This window comes from Myxine glutinosa, chromosome 7, assembly GCF_964187855.1.
Source record: "Myxine glutinosa chromosome 7, kmMyxGlut1.1, whole genome shotgun sequence".
Lineage (NCBI taxonomy): Eukaryota > Metazoa > Chordata > Myxini > Myxiniformes > Myxinidae > Myxine > Myxine glutinosa.
The window spans coordinates 52,443,103-52,463,200 of record NC_136267.1 but is presented as its reverse complement, the minus strand read 5'-3'; the positions used below and the strand labels follow the sequence as shown (position 1 = coordinate 52,463,200).

At 51.0% G+C, this 20,098-nt stretch overlaps 1 protein-coding gene across 3 annotated transcripts in view; it reads right to left on the bottom strand.

Annotated features, from left to right (window-relative positions):
* Positions 1 to 20,014, bottom strand: part of LOC137431225 (CTD small phosphatase-like protein 3) — an 87,391-nt gene extending 67,377 nt beyond the window's left edge. For 2 of the 3 annotated variants that reach the window (XM_068122315.2, XM_068122317.2), the window contains exons 1-2: positions 19,720 to 20,014; positions 19,195 to 19,311 (exon numbers count right to left, since the gene is read on the bottom strand). In XM_068122315.2, coding sequence (XP_067978416.2) covers positions 19,195 to 19,308 — 114 coding nt within the window. In that variant the 5' untranslated portion in view covers positions 19,309 to 19,311; positions 19,720 to 20,014. Of the gene's footprint in view, positions 1 to 805; positions 1,032 to 19,194; positions 19,312 to 19,719 lie in introns of those variants that run through there. The other variant, XM_068122316.2, reaches the window with a different exon arrangement.
* Between the last annotated feature and the right edge of the window lie 84 nt (positions 20,015 to 20,098).

Sequence of the window (20,098 nt, the reverse complement as noted above, 5' to 3'; positions counted from 1 at the left end):
TGTGAGATGCGGTGGACCTGGGCACGACATTTAATGGGGGGAAATAGGGGGAGGTCGGGTCTACAGAGTGTTGGTTACAGAAAGTGGGACTAGGGATTGAGGGATTGGGGAGAGTTGGGGAGTATTGAGGAAAGAGGGGAATATTTGCAAGCGGATATGGATGGATGTAAATCCCATATCCGCAACACTGCACCCTTCTCTACCTCGGGGCGTCCCGACCCGATAAATTTTTACCTACTTTAGTGTGGCACTCAGATGTAGTTCCCTCTACTATTAACTCAACCCTGAGTGCGACAGTTTTACAGATGTTCACAAATAAGTAAATATGTCCCCCTGCGACGTTGCACCCTTCTCCTAACAGAAACACACCCACAGGATAACCGAATCGCGTAAAGCATCCTCAAACTAAACATACAGCCGGTAGGGAGCATTATTTACAATTGACGCTACTTTATTTACAAGACTAACCCAGGACCTGTGATTGTTCTTTCTGGGGGGGAGACAGTCTGCTCTGCATCAATGCACCATGAAAGCACCCAAAACGCACCAATACACCCTCAGGCACCAATCGGTGCCCAGTCATCATAGTTCGTCAATGTTCAACAATAAAAATAAACCAACAACCCCTAACCCTGCAGGTGGTCTCTTGCTCTTCGGCTCCCTCTGCTGGCTATTTACTTTCTTCCAGATGTTGTCATTTCCTTTCATTTTCCTACTGGCGGCCTATTTGAGCCTAAAATGAAATGCACCCAACGTGTCCATTTTTATTTATTTATGGCCCACAGGACCGACTAGTGTGGTTCACCTGTGGGGCATCGGTGCCCTGTGGCCAAGGTCCGCCAGCAAGATTTCGGGCCCTCATGGCCGGTTCCAGCAGAGGGGCCATGCCCCAACCCATGGGGTCCATCAGTGGTGCTCGGCCACAGGCATGTGGTCCATAATGTGGTGCATCGATGCAGACAGCTGTGGTTGCGAGAGGTTCGGGCGCCCAATGGCGGACTCACGCACGCTCCCCTCGGCGCCCAATGGCGCACAGGTCATGTGGGAGAAAAAAAAGGGGAAAGACAAATGAGCGAGGGGTAAGGTCACAAGGGTACACGTCAATAAGGCAATGCAAGGCGAAATGCGTACGGAGAGCGAAATGAGAAAGCTCGTCCCTACCGTACGTCACCCCCCCTGTCACCTACACTACCCTTGCCCTTACCCCATATTTACAAAATCTACACATTTACAAATTCGTCGCTACTGTCACGTCTTCCCCACATTTCCCTTACACCAAATTCGTCACCACAATCCCTCTAGCCAAAATTTGCCATCAATCCTCATAAGGAGGAAGAGATGGAACATCAAGCACAATGTCACACCCACGTCATGATGCGTCTCACATTCCAACCATCTGCACAATAAAATAACATAACATGGCATGGTGTGGAGGTACGTCATCTCAGGTGAGTGCATGTAGATGGTGCGAGGAGACTTCAATCCTAACTATCCTCTAAATGACATTAACACACTTAACACTACCCGGGGTCTCTCCCTGCCAATCCATTGGCCAACTTACACTCTGGGTTCTAAAAACCAATTCCCATTGACCAAACTGTGGTGCTTCTCAATTTGGGGTCTCACTCCCCCGATTCATCTCCCGGTGCCCTTGCACAATTTCTGGGCTGTGACGTGTAGCTCTCCCAGCAGGTCTACCCACCTGCACACCTCCACCACTGTAGTTGCCACCCGAGCTTACCTGCTCCTTACCTAACCTATCTAATTTGGGAAGGCCCCTCCTGGCTTTGTCACCCCACTCGGTGCCCTCTGGCACTGGGCTACCCGGGTCCGTCCTCCGGATCCTCGGGCCCCATCCACAACTACCGGCTCCCAGAGCCCACCTGCGGCCTCACCTGGCCGACATCCTCACAGTGGTGGAGTGCCCAAACCAACTACACACACTAACAGGCTACACGCCCAGCCATTTCCACAACACTAATGCACCCATCCAAATACCATCCTTCCACCCACACCACAGATGCCAATATCCAAAAACAATTTACCTATACCCTCTACCTAACACTTACACTACCCGCCCCGGGTACTCGTGAAAGGGGTCCACTCTTCCCCCATCCACACCTTCGCACCATGCACACCACTCCGTACCACTTACTCCAACTCTCTCAACACCACTCATTCCAATACTCCATGTATTCCACACACCTGTACTTGCACACCTGTGCTCTCATACTTGGTGCCGCCTGCACCCTTCTCTCACCCAAGCGCATTCGCGCTGATCCACAACACTCACTACTCATACACTGCTCCACACACCTGTCCAGTTCTCACACAGCATCATCTCATCTAACTACTCCCCTCTGAAACTTGCGCTTCCCAGTCGTCCCTTTAAACTATTGCGCTCCCACGTCATTATCAAACACACTAAACTACCTGCGTCCCCACTACAGGTATCAGTCACTATCTAAACCTTAACGTTACCTAATGTCCTCTTCGCTAGATCCCTACACACAATATCCTAACCCACCCGGGCTAGTTTTCACTGCCATACACCCCATAATCTATAGCGCATTTGCCCCCATCATGGGAAGGGTGGCAGGGATGCCACCCTTACCCACCGGGCCCATCGCTCATTAATCCCCCAGTCCTCTGGCACTAATAAGCCCCCCTTATTCAGAGGTACTGGGTCCCGCCTCGGCATCTAAAGCCGAGGCAATCCACGGGGGCGCCTGCTCGCCGGTGTAAGGCCTTCTAGTTTCCCGGGGTCTGGCGGGGGGGTGTCTGGGGTCGGCTAACCCGCTCCCCCCTGGGCGGAGTTAAGGACCTCAACCGCCGGGGATCATCCCGGCGCGTGGCTCGACAGTGCCGCGCCAGGTGACCCAGACGGTTGCAAGTACAGCACCTCACCTGATAAGGTGCTTGTCTCCGGAATTCCAAATTTCCCCCCCTGAAGGTCCGAATTGGATTACCCGCTCGTGGTCCACCGCGGGCCACTTCCGGGGCCGCCTGCCATGGTCCAGGTCCCGCCAGGCGCTGGTCCACCAGCCTCCGGACCATGCCCGCCAGGTCAGGACTCACGTCGGGGGCGGGCCCCCAAGGGGGTCCTCCCTCCATCGGGGGTCCGACCTGGCGGACCGCCACTGCGTGACGCTCGCTCCCCCGGGCCAGGGGCCTCGCTGCTTCCCAACGGGCTGCAGCGTCAGCCGCCTGGCTCAGAGTCTGCGGGCGCCACATGGCGAGCTGTTGACGGAGCTCAATATCCGGGAGGGCCTGGATAAAATGGTCCAGCGCCAGGCTTTCCTGGGAATCCGCTGCCATGTTAGCATGTGCGATCCCCACTGCGCGGCGAATGTCGTGGGCAAGTTCCCCGATGGCTTCCTGGGGCTTGCGTTTTCGCAGCGCGAGCTGAGCTTTCACAAGCTCGCTCTGCTGTTCAATGCCGAATCGATTAATTAGGGCGTCGTGGAGGGCTGGCAGGGTGAGAGCACCCGGTGGTAATGCCGTCAGCACCTCCGCCGCCGCGCCGCGCAATGCGGCCACCAGGTGTACTCCACCTTCGTCCTCACCCCAACCGTTGCCCTTACACACACAGTCAAACTGCGCCAGGTACGCGCGTAGATCACTCTTGCCGTCATACGGCGTGAGTGGGACCTTGTGGGACCACCTCGTATGCGAGTCGTTGCCCGCCTGCCGGACCCCGTGCGTCGCCCCTTGCGGGGTCAGCGCGGGGCCGAACCGGCCGGGCCCCCACAGTACATTACCCCCAAGGGGCTCCCATGCCTCCCCTGTCCCTCTAAAAACTACCCCTGTTGGTGTCGATGCATGGGTCACACTTCCGCAACCCGCTACCCATTCCATACCACCACCACCTTGCTCCCTCACACCTCGCACCTCTCCCATCACCAGACCCTCTCGCTCGCACCCTCGTTCCATACCCTCCGGACCAGCCATACACCTCACTCTTGGCCTCTCACGAACATCCGGGTCCATCTCGACCCCCAAGCTTATTAAATCACCTGGCGCATCATACGCACGACCATATTGGTCACCACTTACACCGGGTCCTCTTTCTCTTCGCTTCTCCTCCATCACCTGCGAATCCCTCATCCGGTTAATGAGCACATCATCACGATCCGAACACAGACTTTGGACCAATTCTTTCACTTCCTCTTTGATCTCTTTCTTATCCTCTCTCCGTCGCTTCTTAATTTCGCTCACCCCTTCTTCCACTTCGTCTAATTTCTGCTTCACCTCCTTCATCTCCTCGTGCGCCCCCTTAAGTTCTTCCTCTAACTCCACCTTATTTTTTTCTATGTGCTCCCGCACCTCCCGCTCTTTAACCTCCATCACCTCTACCACCTTGTTCATTTTCCTCGTCAGGTCCTCATGTACCGTCTGACACTCTTTTTTAATTACCCCTACGTCCTTTTTCATCTCCTTCTGTGTCGATTTTAAACCCTCTATTACCGCTGTGTTCTTCTTTACCTGGTCCCCCAACTCCTTTTGTCCCACTGTCAGTTGTTCTACTCCCAGCGTCAACTCCTCTATACCACCTTGCAATTTTACAGTCCCCTTTCTCACCTCCTTCTCCATGCGCTCCTTACAGTGCCTCACCTCCTCGCGCACTCCTCCGACCTCCTCACTCACACCTCTTCTGATCTCTTCTCCCATCACTTGCATCTCCTGCCCAGATGCCACCCTCATCTGCTCCATTTCCTCCCTGTGAGCATCCAATTTAGTTTCTACCCCCATTCTGACCCCCTCTATCTGCTGCCCCATTTGTTTAACTTCCCTTTCCGCTTGGTCCCTCATGTCCCTCAATTTGCCTTCCATACTAGTTTCTAACCCCTCTAACCCCTTTTTCATCCCTTCCATTTGATTCTCTTGAGCGGCCATTCTGTTTTCTACCCCCGTTAACCCATATTTCACCCCTTCTATCCCATTGTCTAACTAACACCCTCAAATTTATTGTCTAATCCCTCAAATTTCTTGTCTAATCCCTCAAATATCTTGTCTAATCCCTCAAATTTCTTGTCTAATCCCTCACCGGTACCCCTCGCTTCGTCCCTCATTACCCCCATTTGGCCCTCCAATCGCTCACCCAGTCGCTCAATTTGGCTCCCCATACTCATCTGTACAGCTGCCTGTAGCTGCGCAATGAGGGCCTGCATGTCAATCCCTCCCACTTGTGCAGCGGGCGCGGCCGCCGTAGCCATCTGCGAGGCGCCATTTTGCGCGCCCGTAACCTCGTGCGCGAGGACGCCATTTTGCGAACCTGCCGCCCTCACTGCTTCGCTCTCCTCATGTCCCTCAATTTGGTCCTGGATCGACCCTGCCTCACTCTCCTCTACCGGAACCCAGCCGTCTTGATCTGCCATAGCGCGACTTTCAAAATTCGGGTTTTTTTTTGTAAAACAAAATCAAATTTCGGTGACTTTATAATTTTGACCAAATTTTTTTCTAGATGTTTTAAAAAAATTGGTTCGGGCCTCGAATCTCACTCCTCGACACCAATTGTTGCGGTAATAACACAATTGGTGTCCAAAATTTGGGCTAAATAAATTTAGTCCCAGGTTCGAATCCCAACTCCTGACAACAATTGTTACGGACGCGGTTTAGATGTTATTTTGACCGAGCGGTTGGTATGACCGCGACCGAACAGTTATTCCCCGACTAGACCCCGATTCCACCCAGACGTTGACCAAATCGCGCTATGCTAAATCAATGATGGAAAGGACACAACGACTGGGATAGATGAAACGACGCAAGGGGTACAGTTCTCAAGACCTCCGGAGGAGGGTATAATTACAGTGGTGGAGAAAAGGGGGTAGATTACACGGCAGAGTGAGGTAAAAGACACAGAAGAGATGGGCACTTAATTACCGTCTTATCTTATCCCAGACAGACCACAGACAAATGGAACAAGGCTGACTTACACAGGGATTGATGGCAGGAAGGGACAGGTAGTCGATAGCACAAGGTGCACCTTGGCTCGGGGACAGGATAAAGCACGGTCCAGTCCAGAGATGCGGGGAGGCCTCACAGCGCTCGGAGGGTACGTCTTGCTTGCTCCAAGCTCAGCGCGCATCTGACGTCACCTCCCTCTTCCTGCGCATGCTCAGCGGGGAGTGACACGCCCTCGGCTGGTTGGCTCCGCCCCAGATGGGACCGGTCCGCCGCTTCCATTGGGTGCGGGGGTTACCGGGCTCCGCCCTTGACGAGGAGCTGACAGGGAGCCCCTATTTGGTAACCCCGTCGAGCACATGTTCGATGGCGGCTCGTTGGGAAGGCCTCATGCCCTCCCAACACCCCCTACCAACCAAGCCGGAGTGAGGACGCGCACTCCCTGTGCACGCCGCCGCCGTTGTTGTTGTTGTTGTTGTTGCTGAACCGTGAGGAAGAGCTGCGGGGAGGTATTGGGAGGTCCTAAACTTCCTAACGGTGCCATACAATCACATTCTGGTGCAACGAAGGGTCAGAATTAATGGAAACGAGTCCTTAACTGACATAGACTAAGAATAACTAGCAAGATGTCCTATAGTTGTCTACGTGAGATGCGGTGGACCTGGGCACGACATTTAATGGGGGGAAATAGGGGGAGGTCGGGTCTACAGAGTGTTGGTTACAGAAAGTGGGACTAGGGATTGAGGGATTGGGGAGAGTTGGGGAGTATTGAGGAAAGAGGGGAATATTTACAAGCGGATATGGATGGATGTAAATCCCATATCCGCAACAATATCATGCCATATGTAGTTTTTGCCCCATCTCTCAATGGTGAAGGAAAACTTTAAATATATATATAATAATTATTGTATCCGGATCCGGATCTTCACCAAAATCGAATCAATTCGTCCTCGTCAGATACCCAATCTCTCCACCACATTTTGTCCGAATCCATCCACGACTTTGAGATATCCTGCTCAAATAAAGACAAAGAGACAGGGATGAAAACATAGCCTTTGTCCACCTTCGTTGCGGGAGGTAATTATCAGCTCCTCCAGAATGAGATGGTAATAATTCAAGTTTGTAAAACGTTGGTTGCTCATATGGGTAAAGAGCTATGTTTCGTGATGAAAGAGCTTCCAGGTTTCTTTCATTCCTTCCTTTACAAGATTGAGGCTCAATGAAGAGCAAGGTGATGGACTGTATAACCTGACAGTGGTGGGTGGGGGGGGGGGGGGGAGGTTGGGGAGAGGGGGACACACTAACCTGCAAGTAAGAGGGTTGGGTCAGGTAGGGTTAATGGGGTAAAACAGGTGATTGTAGTGAGTGATGGAGGATGACATGAGATGGTGATGCCCTGGTGGGAAGAGTGGGATAAAACAGCCACAGGAAGTTGGTTACACAAATGGGAGAAAAGAGGAACAAAATAATGTGCAGTCAGCCTTAATTTTGGGAGTTTAACCAGGAAGGGGGTTACTTGAATAACGTGTGCATCCTTGAGTTGCTGGGGAGGGGGCGAGAGGGCAGAGTGCTGCTGTTGACAGCTCACATTCAGAGGACTTCTTCTTCTCCTATTCCCTTTATAAGGGGTGAGGTCCAATGGTACCAATCTCGTGCCATGCCTCGACCACAATACTCCTCTACCTCCCCCTATCATCAGCAAACTCTCTCCACTCTCCAACCACCTCCACCTGAGTGATATCCCTCCTCCCACAATCCTCCAAGCTCAACAGCGGTCTACCTCTTTTTTCGTCTGTGGAACCTTTCAGTCCAGCCCAATTTAAACATGGTCTTTGGTGGGTGGCCTATTTCAGATGTGGATTAAATGGTCCCTTTAACCTTGCTTGCTGCTATTACAACTCGCGTTTTTCCTCCAGAAGACATTTTGAATCAACTGATGAAACAGAATCTGTTGTCCCAAGATCACATCAGAGAAAATGCTCAAGTACAGCGATCTTCCTGGCAAGCCCGATGGCTTGTTAATAATAGAATATGCATTGATCAGTTTGATTTTTGTCGACTTGGTCGAGGCTCGTGTAAGCGCCAGCACACATAACATATTGTTGCGGATATGGGATTTGGCCTCCATATCCGCTTGTAAATATTCCCCTATTTCCCCAATACTCCCCAACTATCCCCAATCCCCCATTCCCTAGTCCCATTGTCTGTAAACAACACTCTGTAGAACCGACCTTCCCCTTTTTCCCCCATTAAATGTCGTGCCCAGGTCCACCGCATCTCACGTAGACAACTTTCGGACATCTTGCTAGTTATTCTTAGTCTATGTCAGTTAAGGACTCGTTTCCATTAATTCTGACTCTTCGTTGCACCAGAATGTGATCGTATGGCACCAGTAGTGAGTTTAGGACCTCCCCATACCTCCTCCCATCTTCCCCATGAAACAACAACCACAACAACTACAACAACAACTACAACAACAACTACAACAACAACTACAACAACAGAGGGGCGCGGCGCGGCGCGGGGAGTGTGCGTCCTCACTCCGGCTCGGTTAGCCGCCATTGCCCATGCGCTCCACGGGGTTACCACGAAGGGGCTGGCTGTCAGCTCCTCGTCAGGGGCGGAGCCCGGTAACCACCCGCAGCCAGTGAGAAGTGGCGGGCCGATTCCATCTGGGGCGGAGCTAACGAGCCGAGGGCGTGTCACTCCCCGCCGGATATGCGCAGCGACTTACCGGATGTGAGATCAGATGCGCCCCCAGCTTGAAAGGACAAGTCGCGACCTCCGAGCGCTGAGCGACCTCCCCGCATCTACTGGACCGGACCGGGTCGATTCTGTCCCTGAGCCAAGGTGCATCTTGAGCCATCGACTACCCGCTTTCCTTGCCATCAATCCCCGTGTGAGTCAGTTTTGTCCTGTTTATCTGTCGTCTGTCGGGGCTACCATAAGACCGTAATTAAGTGCCTACCTTACTATGCTGTCTCTCTCATCCCTGTAATCTGACCTTCCGCAATATTATAACCTCCTCCGGAGGTCTTGAGAACTGAACCCTTGGTGTCGTGTCATTTTAACCCAGCCGTTGTGTCCTTTTCCTCAATTGATTTAGCGTAGCGCGACTCGGCCAACGTTCGAGTATAATCGGGAAAACGTGCAGACGCGGTCATACCAAACCGCTCGGTAAACCAACATCCACAACCGCGTCTGTAACAATTGGTGTCAGGAGTGGGATTCGGACCTGGGACTAAATTTGTTAGGCCCAAATTTTGGAACACCAATTGTACCACTAGGGTAACAATTGGTGTTGGGAGGTAGAATTCGATCCGGAGCGCGTTTTACGCGCTCGAAATTATAACAGCGAAATTTGATTGTTTTACAAAATATAAAAACCCGAATTTTGAAAGTCGCGCTATGGCAGACCAAGTCGGCTGGGGTCCGGTAGAGGAGAGTGAGGCAGGGTCGGTCCAGGACCAAAATGAGGGACATAAGGAGAGCGAAGCAGTGAGGGTAGCAGACGCACAAAATAGCGTCGTTGCGCCCGACGTTGCGGGCGCGCAAAATGGCGCCTCGCTGGTCACGGCGACCGCGCCCGTGACCGTGGCAGCGCCCCTGGTGGATTCGAACCTTTTCCTCCTGCAAATGAGGGCCTTTATGGAACAAATGGGTGAGCGATTGGAGGGCCAAATGGGGGTAATGGGGAACCGGATGGATGCTCGGAGTGAGCAAATGAGGGCTAATAGTGAGCGATTGGAAGGCAAATTGAGGGACATGAGGGACGAAGCGAGGGGTACTGGTGAGGGATTAGACAATAATTTTAAGGGATTAGACAATAATTTTAAGGGATTAGACATGAAATTTGGGAAATTAGACGATAGATTAGGGGAAATACAGGAGGGGTTAATGGGGGTAGAAAACAGAATGGCCGCTCAAGAGAATCAAATGGAAGGGATGCAAAAGGGGTTAGAGGGGTTAGAAAACAGGATGGAAGGCAAATTGAGGAACATGAGGGACCAAGCGGAAAGGGAAGTTAAACAAATGGGGCAGCAGATAGAGGGGGTCAGAATGGGGGTAGAAACCAAACTGGATGCTCACAGGGAGGAAATGGAGCAGATGAGGGTGGCATCTGGGCAGGAGATGCAAGTGATGGGAGAGGAGATCAGGAGAGGAGTGAGTGAGGAGGTCGGAGGAGTGCGCGAGGAGGTGAGGCACTGTAAGGAGCACATGGAGAAGGAGGTGAGAAAGGGGACTGTAAAGTTACAAGGGGGCATAGAGGACCTGACGCAGGAGGTGGAACAGCTGACGGAGGGACAAAAAGAAGTAACGGAGCAGGTACAAAGGAACACTGCGGTACTAGGAGGGTTAAAAGCGACACAGAAAGAACTAAAAGATGACTTGATAGCGACGAAGAGGGAATGTCAGATGGTACGTGAGGGACTGACAACGAGGTTGGACGAGGTGATAGAGGTAATGGAGACGAAGGACCGGCAGGTGAGGACGCACATGGAAACGGTCAAGGTAGCCTTAGAGGATGAGCTTGAGGAGACGTACCGGGGAATAAAAGAGGTGAAGCAGAAATTAGAAGAAGTGGAAGAAGGGGTGAGCGAAATTAAGAAGCGACGGAGAGGGGATAAGAAAGAGATAAAAGAGGAGATAAAAGAATTGGTCCAAAGTCTGTGTTTGGATCGTGATGATGTGCTCATTAACCGGATGAGGGATTCGCAGGTGATGGAGGAGAAGCGAAGAGGAAGAGGACCCGGTGTAAGTGGTGACCAATATGGTCGTGCGTATGATGCGCCAGGGGATTTAAGAAGCTTGGGGGTCAAGATGGACCCGGGTGTTCGTGAGAGGCCGTTGGTGAAGTGTGCGACAGGTCTGGTGTGCGAAAAAGGAGGTGTGCGAGAAAGTCCGACTCTGGGGTGTGTGAGGAAAAAGTGCGTGCCAAGGAGTGAGGGTGCTGGCGAGAGTGAGTCGGTCGTAGCGCGTGTGCGAGGGAGCACATGGAAGCGCGGTGTGGTGAGTGTTACAGAGGGTGTAACGGGAGAGTGTGCGCGAGAAAGGTGTGTAACGGACGGGTGCATGGGGAAAGAGTGCGCTGTCAAAGGCAAGGAAGAATGCACACCTGTGGTGAGTGTTACAGAGGGTGTAACGGGAGAGTGTGCACGATAAAGGTGTGTGACGGACAGGTGCATGAGGAAAGAGTGCGCTGTCAAGAGTAAGGGTGAGTGCGCTGTCAAGAATGGAGGTGAGAGTAGTGAGAGTGACAAGGAGAGTGAGTTGGTTGTGACAGGTGAGCGAGGATGTACACCTGGGATGGAAGGATGCACACCTGGAATGGTAGAGCGTGAGTGGGAATGCACGCTGGAGTTGGTGGTGAGGCACGTGGTTGGGTGTGCGAATGAGAGCACACCTGTGATTGTCACAGAGGAGGTGACAGAGGAGGGGGCGCGAAGAGGTGTGTTGGTGAGGTGTGCTACCAACGAATGTGTGCCAAAGTGTTCGGTGGTCAGGTGTGTGACCAAGGCTGTGAGCGGAATGAGTGTACCGAGGTGTGTAAGGAAAGGTACGAGGAGAATGGGAACAGCTGCATGTATGAGCAAGAAAGGGGTAGCGTATGCATGTAAGCGTCCAGGTGAAGCGTCGACGGTAACCGGTTTAGCGGTTAGGGCGACTTATAGCCGAATCGGGCCCTCGGTGCGCGTCGGGCAGCTTCGCGTGCCGCGAGGACCAGCGGGGATCCAAACCACGGCGGTTTCGAAAGAACCACCGTACGCGATCCGCGCTGTGCCTCGCTTGGAACGGCCGCGTCCGGGCTCCACTAGGCGGAGCGGGCAGCTGGATAGGAAGGGTAGTCATGGCGACCACGTTTTGTTGAGACGTGCCGGCAGGTCGAGATCGGGACATTGGATGGCTCCACGCCGAGGTGGTGCGTGGGATCTCGGCCCGGGTAAGCCCCCGTCCCTGCCCCGAATGCCGGACGCATCCAGCCGCCGGCACAAAACAACCAGCATCCATTGCTTGGCTTTATGAAGCCGGGCTTTGGACAGGAATTGGCGCACCGAGAGGCATTAGTGAGTAGACTGGGTGATGAGGTTAGTGTTTTGGACCCAAAATTAGAGAAAAACAAAATTTGATGATTGGCAAGGGATTGGCAGTAGTGATTGGCAGATGATGGGTAGTGATTGGCAAATTTTTAATTTGTTGAAATTTGATGTGCAAAATTGGTAGTGAGCGATGGGCCCGGTGGATAAGGCTGGCATCCCTGCCGCCCTTCCCATGGTGGGGCAAATGCGCTATAGTTTATGGGGTGTATGGCAGTGAAAACTAGCCCGGGTGGGTTAGGTTATATTGTAGGGATCTAGCGAAGATGACATCAGGTGACGTTAAGTTTAGTTAGTGACTGATACCTGTAGTGGGGACGCAGGTAGATTAGTGTGGATTATAATGACGAGGGAGCGCAATAGTTTAAAGGGACGACTGGGAAGCGCAAGTTTCAGAAGGGAGTAGTTAGCTGAGATGATGCCGTGTGTGTGTGATTGCACAGGTGTGCAACTGGACAGGTGTGTGGAGCAGTGTATGAGTAGTGAGTGTGTGGATCAGCGCGAATGCGCTTGGGGAGAGAAGGGTGCAGGTGGCACCAAGTATGAGAGCACAGGTGTGCAAGTACAGGTGTGTGGAGAGAGTTGGAGTAAGTGGTACGGAGTGGTGTGCATGGTGCGAAGGTGTGAATGGGGGAAGAGTGGACCCCTTTCACGGATACCCGGGGCGGGTAGTGTGAGTGTTAGGTAGAGGGTACAGGTAAATTGTGGTTGGATATTGGCATCTGTGGTGCGGGTGACAGAATGGTATTGTGGATGGGTGCATTAGTGTTGTGGAAATGGCTGGGCGTGTAGCCTGTTAGTGTGTGTAGTTGGTTGGGCACTCCACCACTGTGAGGATGTCGGCCAGGTGAGGCCGCAGGTGGGCTCTGGGAGCCGTTAGTGTCAGTGGGGCCCGAGGATCCGGAGGACGGACCCGGGTAGCCCAGTGCCAGAGAGGGCACCGAGTGGGGAGAGCGCCAGAGGGCCTTCCCCAGGTAGTTAGGTTAGGGTAAGGAGCAGGTAAGCTCGGAGGCAACTGCAGTGGTGGAGGTGTGCAGGTGGGTAGACCCGCTGGGAGAGGTACACGCCACAGCCCAGAAATTGTGCGAGGGCACCGGGAGATGAATCGGGGGAGTGAGACCCCAAATTGAAAAGCACCACAGTTTGGCCAATGGGAATTGGTTTTTTAGAACCCATAGTGTAAGAGGGCCAATGGTTTGGCCGGAGAAAGACCCCGGGTAATGTAAAGTTGTTAAAGTCATTTAGGAAATAGTTAGGATTGATGAACCTGTCGCACCATACGCAGCCACTTACCTGTGATGATGATGACTCCACACCTGTGTTTTCTTTGTTTGTGTTGCAGAAAGGAGAATTGCTGTTGGATTTGTGAGACGCATCACGACGTGGATGAGACATTGGGGTGATTCCATCTCTCCCTCCCTAGGAGGGACTGATGATGAATTGGTGATAGCAAATTATGATGTTGAGTTGGAGATGGCAAATTTTGATGAGAGTTGAAAATGGCAAATTTGATTGGTTAGGAGGGAGAGAAGACGAATTTGGTTTATGGGAGGAACGGGGAAGACAGTAGGGACGTTTGTTGATTGGTAAAGTAGATGTTTATGGGTAGTGTTGTGTTTTGTGGATGCAGTAAGGGGTAAGGGAGGGGCCATGTAGGTTACCTGGTGGGGGGGGGGGGGGCGTACGGTAGGAACGTACCTGTCTCACCTGGTTCCCATGTGCCCCCAGTGTGCATCATCTTATATTGCGTGCACTTTTGCGCCCTTACCACCTTACTCACTTGTCTTCTTCTTTTGTCTCCCACCTCCGAGGATCTGGCTTTGGGGCAGAGAGAGAGGAGAGAGAGGTGCTGGCTCCGCAGTTGTGGGCCTGCACTTTCGCTGCTTGCTGCCTGGATCGATACACCATATGGACCGCAATGTTTGTGGCCGCCCACCATGGACCGCAGTTCTGTTGCGGCCAAGCACCACCCGTGGATGGACCTATGGGTCAACGTGGCACCTATGCCATACAGGTGAACCACTTATAGTTGGCCCCCTGACGGCCACAAGAAAGAAATGGACGCGGTTTTTTTTTTTTTTTTTTTTTTTTTTTTTTTTGTATACAAGATCGAGGCTCGTGAAAGAGCGAAAATTAATCACACAGAAAGACAAACAGACACATAAAACAAATAACATCGGGAGCGGTAGACAAGATGGGGAGAGAGGGGGAAGGACACAAACACAACATTTGAGAGCAGGGACCGAGAGACATGGAGACATCGAGAGATCTGTGGGAGGGAGAGGGCTTTGGGGGGGAGGCATGTGAAGGGGGGAGGCATGTGAAGGGGGGGAGGCATGTGAAGGGGGGGGGGGGGTGGGAGAGGTATAAACATAATATGGACACTGCCAGGATTTCCAGGAAATAAGTTGGAATTTCAAACAAGGTGGATCTGGGGTGAATTAGTGGGGGTAGAAAAGATCAAGGTTATGGATGGGGAAAGATAAGAGATGGTGGTGAACAGCTGTTTTAAAGACCTGGAGGGAGGAGAGGGATTGAAGGGAGTGTGGGAGTTTGTTCCACAGGCGGGAGAAAGAGGAATGAAAGAGTGAAGGTGAGCAGAGAGCCGAGATTTCGGCAGTTTAACCATCAGAGGGTTGCTGGCAGATCTTGTGCGACCTGTAGGAATATTTGGGGGACAGAGCACGGAGAGAGCTGGGGGAGCAAGGCCAGAGAGGAGTCGGTAGAAGACAGAAAGACCACCTACCTGCCTGCGGTGAGTGAGTGAAAGGCCCTCAGAGATAGCTTCATCGCGGGAGATTCCAATGATTTTGAAAGCTTTGGATTCAACAGCGTGAAGCCGAGCCAGGTGTGAGGCAGGAGCACCAGCCCATAGGGGAGAACAGTATTCCATTGAGCTGCGGATGAAAGCCTTGTATGTGGTGAGGAGCTCAGGTGTGCCGAGGAAGGACTTCGCACGACGGAGGATGCCCAGTCGGCGACTGGCTTTGGAGGCCAGCTTGGAAATGTGGTTTTCCCAAGAAAGATCATGGCAGATAGTGAGACCCAAAAGCTTGAGTGACAGAACTTCTTGGAGAGGATTGTTGAGAAAGTAGATGGGAGGGTTGTCCAGTCGATCTTTTCGGAGAGACATAGTAAGAGAGTGAGATTTGGCAGGATTGAAAGACATGTTCCACTTGTTAGACCAGTCTGTGATTTTGTCCAGGTCTTCAGAGAGTGAGGAGGCTGCAGACTGCCTATCTGAGGGAAGAGGAATGGAGCGGCAGAGAGTGGAGTCATCAGCAAAGAGATAGAGAGGATTTTCCAGAGAGTCAGAGAGATCATTGATAAAGACCAGAAAAAGCACAGGGCCCAGCACACTTCCTTGGGGAACTCCAGCCTGAACAGGAAGGGGAGATGAGAGAAATCCATTCAGGGCCACACGTTGACTACGACCAGAGAGGAAGTCCGCAAGCCATGCATGGAGATTTCCATGGATACCATAGGAGGAGAGTTTGGTGAGCAGAGCTGGGTGCCAGACCGTATCAAAGGCCCTTGATATGTCAAGGGAGACAGCTCTGATTTCCTGTTTGGCATTCAGGACCTCCATCCATTGTTGAGACAGCAGAAGCAGCATGTCCAGAGTAGAGTGACCTGGTCTGAAACCAAATTGATGATCAGAGATCAAGCCATTGGAGAAGAGGAAAGATTTCATATCCGAAGCAATGATGGATTCCATGACTTTGCTGATAATTGGGAGCAGGCTGATTGGTCTGTAGTTGCAAGGATCTGTTTTTGCACCTTTTTTGTGTAAAGCGGTAATGTTAGCTGATTTCCAGGATGCTGGCAGATGACCTTGAGCAAAAGATAGGGTGAAAAGAACAGAGAGAGGGTGAGATAGAGCGGCAGAGCAGGATTTTAGGACCCGTGGGCTGATGCCGTCTGGTCCAGTTGCAGAATCAGAGTCGAGGTTTGACAAAAACTCCTCCACCTTGTCAGGAGAGAAGGACACAGAGTCCAGGAGCATTTGGGTTCGACTGGGAAAGGTGGGAACAGAGAGAGATGGGTTTGGGACTAAGGATTTCGAGGCGAACACAGAGTTGAGGCATTCGGCTTTGTCACTTGCGATGTCAACTGTGTGGCCATTTGAGGTAAGGGAGGGGATGGAGGGAGAAAGTAGATTGTGGGCCTGGTTGGCGCCTTTCTTTATTTTTGAAAGCAGTAAGAAGGCCAAGTGCACCACACGAAGGCAAGACCAGCGGCAGACCATCGGCCGGCTGCGACACCACACCGTGATTTATAGACACTTTATTGGTGCACCGGATGGTGCTGACTGTGTGATGGGGTGGTGCTTTTGGTGTTTGGAAGGGGTGCTCTGCACATTATTAAAGGCCGTAAGGCCACAGAGCACTCGTGGGTTGGTGTATCGATGCTGGCATGCGTGCTCTCTCTATGCATAACATCTGCATGTGTTCCTCCAAAAACAGGTCCTGGATCATAGTGTAAATATCAGCGTAGTCTTGTAAATAATGCTCCCTACCGGCTGTATGTTTAGTTTGCGAATTCTTTCCGCAATTCGGTTATCCTGTGGGTGTGTTTCTGTGAGGAGAAGGGTGCAACGTCGCAGGGGGACATATTTACTCATTTGTGAATATCTAAAACTGTCGCACTCAGGGTAGAGTTAATAGTAGAGGGAACTACATCTGAGTGCCACACTAAAATAGGTAAAAATTTATCGGGTCGGGACGCCCCGAGGGTAGAGAAGGGTGCAATGTTGCGGATATGGGATTTGGCCTCCATATCCGCTTGTAAATATTCCCCTATTTCCCCAATACTCCCCAACTATCCCCAATCCCCCATTCCCTAGTCCCATTGTCTGTAAACAACACTCTGTAGAACCGACCTTCCCCTTTTTCCCCCATTAAATGTCGTGCCCAGGTCCACCGCATCTCACGTAGACAACTTTCGGACATCTTGCTAGTTATTCTTAGTCTATGTCAGTTAAGGACTCGTTTCCATTAATTCTGACTCTTCGTTGCACCAGAATGTGATCGTATGGCACCAGTAGTGAGTTTAGGACCTCCCCATACCTCCTCCCATCTTCCCCATGAAACAACTACAACAACTACAACAACAACTACAACAACAACTACAACAACAACTACAACAACAGAGGGGCGCGGCGCGGCGCGGGGAGTGTGCGTCCTCACTCCGGCTCGGTTAGCCGCCATTGCCCATGCGCTCCACGGGGTTACCACGAAGGGGCTGGCTGTCAGCTCCTCGTCAGGGGCGGAGCCCGGTAACCCCCCGCAGCCAGTGAGAAGCGGCGGGCCGATTCCATCTGGGGCGGAGCTAACGAGCCGAGGGCGTGTCACTCCCCGCCGGATATGCGCAGCGACTTACCGGATGTGAGATCAGATGCGCCCCCAGCTTGAAAGGACAAGTCGCGACCTCCGAGCGCTGAGCGACCTCCCCGCATCTACTGGACCGGACCGGGTCGATTCTGTCCCTGAGCCAAGGTGCACCTTGAGCCATCGACTACCCGCTTTCCTTGCCATCAATCCCCGTGTGAGTCAGTTTTGTCCTGTTTATCTGTCGTCTGTCGGGGCTACCATAAGACCGTAATTAAGTGCCTACCTTACTATGCTGTCTCTCTCATCCCTGTAATCTGACCTTCCGCAATATTATAACCTCCTCCGGAGGTCTTGAGAACTGAACCCTTGGTGTCGTGTCATTTTAACCCAGCTGTTGTGTCCTTTTCCTCAATTGATTTAGCGTAGCGCGACTCGGCCAACGTTCGAGTATAATCGGGAAAACGTGCAGACGCGGTCATACCAAACCGCTCAGTAAACCAACATCCACAACCGCGTCTGTAACAATATAATAAAGGGAGCGGGAGACAAGAGGGGGAGAGAGAACAGGGACATCAGGAGATCTGTGGAAGGGAGAGGGCTGGGGCGGGGTACACGGGATAAACAAGATTGACACTACACGGGCTTTAAGGAAAGAAAAAGGGCAAATTGAAGGAGGTGGGTTTGGGATGGATTGCCATCTTTCAACTGTGCGATGGAAAGTGTGGGGACTTGAGATGGCGTGCCAACGACTTTCCTCTGGATAGTCATCTTTATGATTATTACTACCATAGCAGAGTACCCACCCTACGGGCGATCTTGTTCCAAGCGTGCAACACGCTCTTCCGACACATCCCTTTATTTGGGGAGAGTTTCGGCAACGGAACAATTCCTTGATCTCTCCTGAATATAAAATTAACCCAGGTTACATATGTGAAGCGAAAAACTGCTTATGTGCATATATACTACATTGCAATTATTTAGCTCGAATAATTCCAATTACACGCCCTTTCCCAAAAGGAAGAAAATGCCAAGATGGAGAATAATTTTTTTTCAAAACTTTATTTAAAAAATTCTAATTAGCTCACCCGGAACGAAGTTCAGGGGAGCTTATGCGATGGCGGGCTGTCCGTCCGTCCGTAAACACTTGAAACTTCTCCGAAACCGTTGATGGGATTGCGACCAAATTTGGCACAAATGATATTTGTTGTGTCGTGACTAAAGTTTGTTCACAGCGGGCATTTAAAAAAAAAAAAATCGGGGTCTAAGGGGGTTTACCGGGGTCAAAGTGGATCCAGGTTTGACCCCCCAAAATAGGAATTTACTTTTTCCTCTGAAACTACACACACAATTTCGATGAAACTTCACCACAACCTTCATCACCGGTGATGTACCGAAGTTTGTTCACAGCATTTTTAAAAATCAGCCCCTTTGGGGGTTTACGGGGGGTTTCCCCCAAAAATATGTATTTTCTTTCTTCTCAAAAACTACACAAGCAATTTCAATGAAACTTGACAACAACCTTAATCACCCATGATCTACCAATGTTTGTTCAAGGCATTGCCATTAGAAAAATTGGGGTCTTAGGAGGTATATGGGGTTGGGGGAGGAGGGTTGCCCCCAAAAATAGGTATTTTTTTATTTCTTTGTTTAAAGGCTTTATGATTATGTTATGATTCTACATGCTGCCCTGTCTTCCAGCAACCATTGAAATTGGTTTAAAATACCCTTAGTTGGTGCAGTATACTGCTTATTCTACCAGGTGAGCGCCAGGGGTATTGCCCCTATATTTTTTCATTTGTTCCCAAACAATCTATGTTCGGTTATCACATGGGTAAGACCATCATCTCCTATGTGCAACTCACCACCCTCTTCTTGGGCAGCTTGTCCGTCTTAGGAGGCTTTGAAATGCGTGGATTTGATATTGAAGGCCGGCCTAATGGTTTCACAATCTTCTGCTTTCTGCTGCGAAGCTCCATTATCTGAAAGATGACATGAAGCACAGGGAGGATACATTTTTACATTAAATATATTCTGTAAGCAGCACAAGGCTACGAGGTAGCATCATTGGCTTAGAGCGCGGCTGTGCCGCCGATAAATTAGGAGCAGGAATTTGAAATTTGTTCAGGGTGTCGGAGATAGCTCGCCTACTCTTCACGAGGTGCACCATGGGATTTTTAACGTTCGCCAACCAATGCTGGCAGACGGGCCGCCACATTTAACTCCATCCGAGGGACAGAGAACGGAGAAATCTTACGGCTCCTGATCAGTCTTTTGCTTTGTACCTCGTCGGGGATCATCCAATACAAGTACATCGACAATGAAGGCTTGAAGCTTACACACCGACTCAGTTAAACTTAAATACAAATTAAAGCCTACGTAGTACGTACTCAGAGAAGTGAAGACCAACAAGTTCATGAAGAACATATTGAATTCATGGCGCGAAATTCATTCACAGATAAGGAAGCAACGTTTGTCGTAAAAAAAAAAAAAAAAAAAACACCGACCTGTTCTGTGCCTGTGGTAAAAATACTAAACGTTTACTGTTCATTAGCTGTTTCGAAGTATACAGATTTTGTAAATAACTACATATCTCCTGGTACTGTTTCAAAACTATGCTTTTCGCAAAAGTAACGGAAAATAAATGGTAACAAACTTGCATATAAATAAATATCACTAACGCTCACTATAACGTCGGGATTATTACTCACAGGTCGAAAAGACACAAACTTTATAACGATTATTATTTCATAAATCTACGTTCAAATG